The following is a 10,446-nucleotide window of genomic DNA, read 5'->3' as shown; positions in this document are numbered from 1 at the left end:
TTTAGTCAGTTTAAGGTGAAGTGAAAACCCCCCTCAAATCAAACGATTTGAATAAATCACTTTTTTTTTAAGGCTATTGGAACAAACTGCTCGAAACTTTTACACATGACTCGTGATCATCTAAGAATTGTCCTGACACATACAAAATTTGGATTTTGTAAACAAATTTTTTAATTCAGCCCAGACCAGAACCAAAATGGCGTCGAGCTCTCATATTTCGATCAGTATACAATTATCGAAGGCTCTGATATGAGAATCGAAAGGGTCAGGACAATTTTACGACAATTTAGAACACTTTGATAGTCGATAAACTCACATTTGAACGGGATAAGGGCAAAAAAAGTGTTGTATACGCTTCTATGCCAAAACGATGGGAATACGAGGTCTCGGAGTGAAAATTTAATTGGCCTGGAAATCGCAGATGGCGCAGGGGGTCCCTCTGCAGTCAATTAGGGCCCCAGAAGGCACGAATCCAGAGGATTTCTGGAGTTTTACTTCGATTTCTTTAGAATTACTGTACGAAAACGATAGGTGGAGTATGCCATTTGGTACAATACCCAATATAATTCGACACAGCTGTGGATATAAAAACGAACGTCGGCAACGTAGGCATTTAAAGAAATCTTCTTTATCGACGTCGACCAAGTTCCTTGACGTGTTTCACTTTACCTTAAGAAAATCTGATAATCGTTTTTCCTTTAGAATAGGTGTTCCATAATTAACGGTGAATTTCGTTAATACAAAAAAATTGTGGCGAGCCTACGTTGTTATATTTCCAACGTACAGGAATATTTCATGAAGAAACTAAACTGATAAAAATTGTTAATTACAATTTTGCAATAACTTTTAGCAATTGTATAAACTGTTTCATTCTTTATTTCACCATGTGATAACCTTTATTAAGAGAAGTATCTTTTATTGGAAACATTTTGCCGTATCTCTCATCGTTTGCGAGAAATAAAATGAAAACTGAAAATCGAATAAGTTTTAGGGATGATTTCACCCCCTCAAAAATGATTTCCTGCCGAAAAAGAAAAATTGTTTGTGACTCACCTAGGCACGCTCTAAATATCCCTCAAGTTTCAAAATTTTTTGAATTTCCGAATTGGCGAACTTATCTTGTTATTTTAAAAGCAAGAATTAACAAGTTATCATTTTCTCTTAAACTGCGTTAATAAATTTGAATGGTACTATGAAACATTTGTATTAAAATTTATTTAACATTCTGTTCTCTTAAAATTAGTTTAAAAGCAAAAATTAACAACCGTTCGTTCTCTCTTAAATAATACATACAAAGTACATCCCATACTTATTTATAAATGATAAATCGCACCGAATATTATTTGAAGCACGAATATTAATTGTGAATCTTCTTTACACTGCGCTAAAGAAGACGCTTTCTTTGTCCCTTAAATATTTATCGCGATGCCTTTCCAGAGCTTTGTTTAAAACATCAACGGTGTAATCGGCATCCTCCTTCGTTATGCACATCGGAGGCTTGATTCTCAAGACCTGAAAAATTATGAGAAAATAATTAGTTTATCGTGAAAATGTACAATATTAATAATCTTCTTTGTATAATTACATTCAATTTTTCATTATACTCATGTTAAAATTTCAGCCGCCCTTTCCACAAAAATAAACAGAACATTTGTTTATCATGTAAATGTAGAATATAAATAATTTTTCTTGTTTAATTTAATTTAATTTTTTATTGTACTTACGTTAAAATTCAAGCCACCCTTTCCGCAAAAATTAAGAAAAAATAATATTTTTATCATCAAATGTACAATATAAATAAGTTTTCTTGTTTAATTTAATTTAATTTTTTATTGTACTTACGTTAAAATTTAAACCACCCTTTCCCACAAGGACGTTCATGTTTTTAATGTCCTCGAGGATGTCGGCTACTTGTTCAGCAGGTAAAGGTGATTTCTTTTCAACGTCACTGATTAATTCCACGCCGATCATCAACCCTTTACCTCTGATGTCACCAATTGTGGTTGGATGATCAATCATCAAGGCACTGAGGCGGTGAAGAAGATAAGTTCCCACTACTAGTGAATTCTTTTGGAGATCTTCTTCCTCGATAATCTGCGAAAATAAGAGAAATACAAGAAATGAAATAATCTTCTGAGTAAGAATGAATTCGGTTGTTTATGAAAAAGAAGCACTCTATTGGCTGTTTATTGTAAGGAACATTTTTATTCCACCTCCCTAGTAGCACAAACTATTTGTCCAATATTTTCTATATATTTAACGAATATCGTACACTTTGTAAATATTTAGCAGACATTTGAAATATTTGCAAAACGTTAACTTTAGAATATTACCTCTATAATATTTGTATAATATTAGCTCCACGTGTTTTCATAATATTTGCCTAACAGTTGTACAAAACATTTCGTTTCATTTTAATGTAAGTATTTTTTAAATATTATCTGCCGAATACATTATAAACGTTTTAAAAATATTTAAAATCAAAATCACGTTTTGTTACAATAATGAAATAGCGGAACGGAAATATTGCAAAAATTTATCGTGTTTTTTGATACCAAATGAAGTGTCCGATAATAATCGTAAAGTAAACAATGTATTTCTATTATATGCTATTAATTAAAAAATACAATTTCGATACATGTTTCTAAATTATTAAAATTAAATATGTCATTGAGATTTTCGATAAATATTTTAAATATATTCGAATGAAATCTACGAGACATCTTAAAATATCTATCGCTTGCGATATTTAGCAAAAATTACAAACAAATATTTAGAAATTATTCTATGCTACTAGAGCCACTTTAATTACAAGAGATGTCTTCAATGTTTATGTATGAACATTACATACTGAACATTAAGGTAGAGGAAATAATAACATCTTGCAATCAGAGTTGGCAATACTTAAAAGCTAACCTAACTATTCTAAAATATTAAAAACCTTTAAATAAATATTCCTACCGTTGCTACAAAATTCGTACAAAAGCCAGTAATATACCCAATTATTAAAAGATAGTTGCAGCTACCAATGTACAGTAAATTAAACAATAAATTGCGTTCCTGTAACAAAAATGGCTTTAACGGTGTAGAAATTGTTCAGTTAGCCAGCTATTATTCTCTCGGTGTAAGTAGCGTCAATCCTACATTGAATTCAGCATGAATAAACAATCATGTGGAAACTAACAATTAATGTAAATCGCCGATGAAACAAAAGGTCAAGACCCGAGAAGTGAGGAGTAGTCCACACCGGAAGTTTCCCGATCATTTAGAATTGCAAATCGCCATTTTGAATATTTCCATCCTTGCGTCTTAAGGTGAAGTGAAACACCCTTCAAATGAGTCGATTCGAATACACTTTTTTTTAAGGGTATTAGATCAAACTGTTCGAAACTTTGACACATCACTCCTGATGATCTAAGAATTGTCTTGACACATTCAAAATTTGGATTTTTAAAAAACATTTTTAACTCAACCCAGACCAGAACCAAAATGGCGTCGAGCTCTCATATTTCGATCAGTATACAATTATCGAAGGCTCTGATATGAGAATCGAAAGGGTCAAGACAATTTTACGACAATTTAGAACACTCTGGTAATCGATAAACTCGCATTTGAACTGGATAAAGGCAAAAAAAGTGTTGTATGCGCTTCTTTGCTAAAACGATAGGAATACGATGTCTCGGAGTGAAAATTTAATTGACCTGGAAATCACAGATGGCGCAGGGGGTCCCTCTGCAGTCAATTAGGGCCCCAGAAAGCATGAATCCACAGGATTTCTGGAGTTTTAGTTCGATTTCTTGATATTTATTGTACGAAAACGACAGCTAGAGTATGCCATTTGGTACAATACGCAATATAATTCGACCCAGCTGTCAATATAAAAACGAACGTCGGCAACGTAAGTATTTAGAAAAATCTTCTTTACCGACGTCGAACAAGTTCCTCGACGTGTTTCAGTTCACCTTAAAGATACTTATTGCATCTTGTTGTAAACTTATTTAAAAAAAAAACTCGTCAGTGATTGAAAAATTAAGAGTCATTTATAAAATTGTAACGGTATATAATAAAATCATCTTTTTATTTAAAAGTGAATAATAAATGTATACCGAATCACTTTTAAAATAGTAAATTCATAGTCTTCGTATAACTTTATATACTAAAAGTGCATGAATTTTATGAATATGATTTAAAGATATTTCAGTTAAATTTACGCAATTATTTACGGTGAAACTACATTTTTATAAGTCTGTGTAAGCTGAATATAAACAATCAATTTAACGTTTTCGAATAGTTCAGGTTTCTATATAGGTTATCTTGACTTCTATGATATATGTACTGAAAATATGGGCCTGTAAATGATTTACATATATATTCACGGGATATTTTTATTATGCATACCATAGATGATGTGAGTTTTTTATACTTATGTCCTAATTTGCACCTCCACTATAAGTATATTATAAATTAATTTGTACGTCTACTATAAGTACGTATATAATACTTCATACGGTGCCTGGTAATACATCATAATTTACACAGTGGTAAAAAATCATGATGTATAGTCACCAGTCAAAGAGGAAGTAAATAAAAAATCAAAGTNAGACATAGATATTTATATGTAACTTTTAGAAACTTTTTTAGGTGGATAATAGACGATATACATTTGCTATACCTACAGACCTAATTTAGACGATTTATTTATAAAAAACGTTACGTTACACGAGGTGCCTTTATTTTTCTAAACGTATTTTCAACGATGTTGATTAACCTTTAGTAGATGTCTAGTAGAGCTATTATATATTTTGTACGCGTCAAAAAATAAATAGATATTTGTAGATCAATAGTGGATATATCATTTTCATCTACAATAGACATAGATATTTATATGTAACTTTTAGAAACTTTTTTAGGTGGATAATAGACGATATACATTTGCTATACCTACAGACCTAATTTAGACGATTTATTTACGTATATTCCACTTCGTGGGTTGCCTGGGTAACGTCGCCATCTGTGACGTGTAGCTGCAACTCAATTTTTCCTCCAAAAACACGCGATAACCCCAAGACAAACGTCTTGCAATCCTTGGTGAAAGCATTTTCCATATTTTCCCATCTGACTCTACGATATTCCATCTCTAAGGTATTCTAAATTGTTCGAACTAAGTCCCGAAACTCTTCATTTTCGATCCTACGCCTCCAAGAAGCGTTAAACGCCAAAAATAGGCACGGACTACGCCATGTTGGATCTAGTCCATGATAAGTAAATAAAATTTTGAAGAAAAATGAAATTTCATGAGTTTCAGTACCTACTATAGAGCCTCTATATTCCCGTGATGAAATATGATACGAATCGGTACACCCAATTCGGAAAATAATTTTACCAACGATTTGACTTCGCAGATATATGTAGGCTGACTCTTTCATATCACCTTAAACAAACTGCACATCAAAGGCGCATATAACCTCACAGTAAGTATTATGTGAACCGGAAAGACATTACTAACCAAAAAGGGTATAGGAGAATTTTATTTTTTTGATGCCAATTAAATTTCCCAGCGCCTTTCATATCATCTTAAGGTGAAGTGAACCATGTTGAGAGATTTGATCAACGTCGGTAAAACAAATTCTTCTGAATACCTACGTTATCGGCGTTCGAATTTATATCGACAACTGTATCGAATTATATAAAGTATCGTACTAAATATGTCGATACAGTACAATGATTATAAAGAAATCGAAGTAAAACTTCAGAAATCCCTTTGTATTCTTGATTTTTTATGCCCCAATTGACTGCACAGTGCCACCTTACGCCATCTGTGATTCCAGTGGCAACTACATTTTCTCTCCGAGACCTCGCGTGCACATCAGATAGATAATCGAATTTGGGAAGTTGTGGTAAATTTTTAATCTTTTTGATTAATTTTTACTGTAAAAAAAAAAACTTGGTTTAGAAGTTTAAGGAAATTCGGTCGGTAAAAACAGCCTTTCAAATCGCCTTAATATGCTGTTTTGAACAAAAAAATGTTGTTGTCAAGCTAGATCATGAATTTTTCCGTGTGCGCGACATAATAACAAATAGAAATATGTGGGCCAGACTTACGTCGAGCACTGCGCAGCCTGCTGCGCAGGCCAAAGGATTTCCTCCGAAGGTGTTGAAATGTAACGCTCTCGACAAAGTTTCGGCAATTTTCGCCTTCGTCGCGACTGCGGCCATTGGGAATCCATTTCCAATGCCTTTCGCCATGGTGATGATGTCCGGTTCGACCTCATGGGCCTTGAAACCCCAAAAATGCTCGCCGGTCCTGCCGAAACCAGTTTGCACCTCGTCCGCTATGAAGAGTCCGCCATTTTGACGAATTCTCTTCTGCACCCTTTGTAAATACCGGCGAGGATATTGCACCACTCCGCCGACGCCCTTGAGGAAATAATAACATAATTAGTGCATAATTATTAACCTAGGGACAAGAATAAAACATGAAAGGCATAATCCCCTCGGGGAAATTGTATCTTGATTAAGGTGATGAAAGTTGCCTCAAGGAGATCTCGTTTATGAAACTTTTCTCCGAACTGGTTATAACGAATCGTTTCAAACTTTACAATGTGATTCTGGAGGCTATAAGGAAGGTCCTAACATCCATGAAATTTCAATTGTTTAACAATTTGTTTATAGATATTTAACCCTTTGCACTCGAGGCCTTTCTTGCCCGGACGAACCAGCAACTCGAGGGAATTTTCCGCATACTTGGTGAATTCCATCCAGCTAACTTAAAATGATTTCACCTACAAATTAATGTATAAAACTATTATATTTTAATATTTTATGTATCCTTACATGTGGAAGAAGAAAATTTGTTAAATATTATATGAAGGACTGTATTGTTGCTTTGTATGGTATTTTATAAAACAATCGCCAAGATGCATCCTCAGCTTGTCGGGGCAATTATTGCAGTAATATGTTGTTTGATGTCTTTCACCGGGCTTATTTCGTTGAGAACAAACCTTCCAATCCTTCTTAACTTCTGTTAGAATGGCATGCAGCTTTTCATTCGATCGAATTTCGTCGGAGCTAGAAGTCGAAGTAGAAGCTCGATCACGAGTATGGCGGAAATCTCTCAATTGGTCGACCAAAGTTTTTTCCATCCTGTAGATGACTAAGCGACTGTTCGTTTCTCTGCTTTTTTTTTATTTGTAAAGAATATAAGAATTAACTGAACAAATATCTAAACCCCCTAAAACTAGCTTAAGCCACGATTTCAAGGACTTTCGTAAAACCCTTTTCACGGGAGCTATTCCCGCATTATTCCAAATGGTCAAAGATGTGACTATCCTTTTATCTTTCCATGCTAGAACTAAAGTATTACCTCTGCGGGATGCTCCCGTGTATTTCTTGTGGAATTTCTTTTTTTTTTTTTTTATTAGACGTGGCAACTCCTTCCTATTTGTTAGGATCGTCCCGGTTAAATGGCAAGGGGTATCATTCTACCCTTCGTCAAATAATATAAACATATATATCCATTGTTGCCGATTGGGTTTCCGTATCAAGCCAAATGATGACTGACAAGGAAGGTACCTGAGGTGTCCCCCTCCGATTTTGTTCATTTTTAAATATGTTATAGAGGACTAAAATCTAAGAGACCTGTGATTTTTTTTTATCGGCTGATAAACACTTTAAGGGGGTGAAATCAGACTTCAAAGTTGGCCGTGCAAGGGGGTGAGTTGGCTGTTTCATATAGAAGCACTCTACCAATTTTCATGAAACAATCGTCAAAATGTAGGGAATGAAGAATTATGAAACATGCATTTGGAATTTTTAGAAAAAATTCATTTTTAAGGGGTGAGCCACCCCTTTGAATACTTCTTTTACCTCTTACACGAACAGTAATTGCTCTATCCAATTGAAACTTGGTTAATTTATAGACCGGAACAATACAAAAAAAGCATATTTTGGTTTTTTTCGAAAAACGAATTTTAAGGGTTGTAACAACCGAGGGTGCATCTTGGCGATTGTTTTATAAAATACCATACAAAGCAACAATACAGTCCTTCATATAATATTTAACAAATTTTCTTCTTCCACATGTAAGGATGCATAAAATATAAAAATATAATAGTTTTATACGTTAATTTGTACGTGAAATCATTTTAAGTTAGCTGGATGGAATTCACCAAGTATGCGGAAAATTGTCTCGAGTTGCTGATTCGTCCGGGCAAGAAAGGCCTCGAGTGCAAAGGGTTAACAAATTTGTTATAAACAATAAATTTCATGGGCGCCAGGACCTTCCTTAAAGCCTTCATATTCATATTGTAAAGTTTGAAACGACTCGGTACTGTTACGTCCCACGTAACCCACCCGATAAATTATCTCTAGCTTTAAGTACTAATGAGTTTTATTGTCACTCGTTGGAGCTGAATCACGAGCGTCTCGCGTATTTAGGCTAAGATCTTATAAACTGTAAAGGTAAATCGGAAGACGGCGTACTGATATCAATTTAGACAGCATGACAAACCAATCGATTATCAAACTAAAGATATCGATGTTTAGACGTCTTGAAATCTCACTCCATCGATTAGGTCACTGAAAGGAAAGACGAACACCTTTAAAAGGGCTCATGTCTCAAGAGCGCGAATTCAGTTCAGTTTCAGTTCCAGTTCAGTTCAGACGAGTCCTTGCAAATACGTTCGCAGCCAAGTGTCGATTTAAAGAGATCAGTCTCTTCTATTGGTGGATTATATTGAATCCAGGAATCCAACACTAATATTTTTCTTCTAAACCATTATCTATTATATCGTTATTGTTTTATTCTATCCGTAATAAATGCTTTATTAAGGAATTCAAACCGCTTATTATTTTCTTTTTCCACATTAGTGGTCCAGTTTCTCATAATTCGTTTGGCCCATATCGAATTGGCCTACTCGAAATCCGAATCGTCAGTCGGTCATATAGTTCGACTGGCAGCTTCTCAACTTGTCAATCCTAAACCAGTATTCCAAGTAAAATTAGTCCAAATAGATTAGACGAGCTGGTCCCAGGACCATCTGACGGTATCCCGAATCTTAACTTCCCTTTCTTCTCCATATCCCTGTAATCTCTTCAATCTTTTCCGCCTTTTTACCATCAAGAAGGACGGGACGTAACAGTACACCCAGTTTACAGAAAAGTTCCATGAATGATCGATCCCTCAGATGCAACTTTCACATTCTCTTAAAAGAATTTATTTATACCGACAATGATTAAGTTTCTCGACGGTTTAATTTCACCCTAAAATAATATGGCGTAGCATACATAAACAATGCTGCAGTATTTACTTGAATGCTTTCGGCGATAAATCCGGCAATTCTTCCATTACTGGGTAAACTGTGTCTAAAAACATTCTCAAAGTCCTCAAGATACATCTCGCAAGCAAGACATTCGCCATTTGTGCACTGACATTTCATTTTGTTGCTCGTCACGGGACTGTCTCGGCATCGAGGATTTCCCCAAGGACCTTTGTAAACGTCTGGATTCCTTGTCTGAAAGAATCCGAAGGTACAAAGTAGGATATTTGCACGTATGTAGTAAAAAGGGAAACTCTTCATGAACGGAAAAAAAGAATGGACAGAAAAATGACAATTGTGGTGATAGGTAATCGTAACCTTATTGCAAGGCAACTTATGGGGTAATAACAGAAAAAAGTAAGGGTTACTTCATCAGTCCCTAGTAGCACAAAATATTTGCCTTATACAGGGTGTAACAGAACTCAAAGTCACGGTTTGTATAGCGCTATCCTTGTTGAAAAATGAATCGAAAGTCCTGTACTATTTTCTTCTTACAATGCAGACATTTCCTGTAATAACTACCTAAGTGAAGCACGGTCGTTCAGTCGCATTCCCGAACCAGTGCTGCCAGATTTTATTTCAGAAAATCTGTGGAAAGTTGTGGGGAGACGATAGAGAAATCCGTATAAATCCGTATAACCTAAATAGGTGTGTATAAGAGAGCCGAACTCGGTTTGCGCCGAGTGACGGCAAATGGAATCATTACCAACATCAAAACTTATATGATCATAAACTATAAAGTATTTAATTAATTTAACCTAATCTACCGCTCAGAATTAGTTGCTTGAAACGAACTCTGACATCTAGGTGAGACCAGGTTAAGTAAACCGATTACTTCAGATGTAACTGGAACATTAATTCTACAGCGACACATTCCAGTCGTACAAGGAAACATCCCCAAGTATCCGCTGCCGATCTTATTGATTTTCATATATGAGCCGCTCAGTGCATACATCGACTAACTCCACTTTTTGGAAAATCTTAAATTTAGGTGTCAAAGCACTTGGTATAGTCATAACTTTTTATATTTATAATATCTTTCCTGATTAATAGAGATTAACACCATTAAACGGCAAAATTTTGTTGGGCATTGAATAATAAGTAATTTATTTCAGAAGCCATTTTGATT

The 10,446-nt window shown here is 34.7% G+C and overlaps 1 protein-coding gene across 1 annotated transcript; it reads right to left on the bottom strand.

The window, feature by feature from the left end:
- Positions 1–1,231: 1,231 nt before the first annotated feature.
- On the bottom strand, positions 1,232–9,512 carry LOC105697198 (alanine--glyoxylate aminotransferase 2, mitochondrial; the record flags this gene model as incomplete). The annotated part of the gene is made up of 4 exons (XM_023433031.1): positions 1,232–1,512; positions 1,843–2,094; positions 6,103–6,417; positions 9,309–9,512. Coding segments are annotated over 4 exons (909 nt in total), but the record flags the coding sequence as incomplete, so codon positions are not given.
- Between the last annotated feature and the right edge of the window lie 934 nt (positions 9,513–10,446).

The sequence above is a fragment of the Orussus abietinus genome, unplaced genomic scaffold, assembly GCF_000612105.2.
Source record: "Orussus abietinus isolate OABI.00-Male unplaced genomic scaffold, Oabi_2.0 scaffold555, whole genome shotgun sequence".
Classification (NCBI taxonomy): domain Eukaryota; kingdom Metazoa; phylum Arthropoda; class Insecta; order Hymenoptera; family Orussidae; genus Orussus; species Orussus abietinus.
This window is presented reverse-complemented; position numbering and strand designations above follow the sequence as displayed.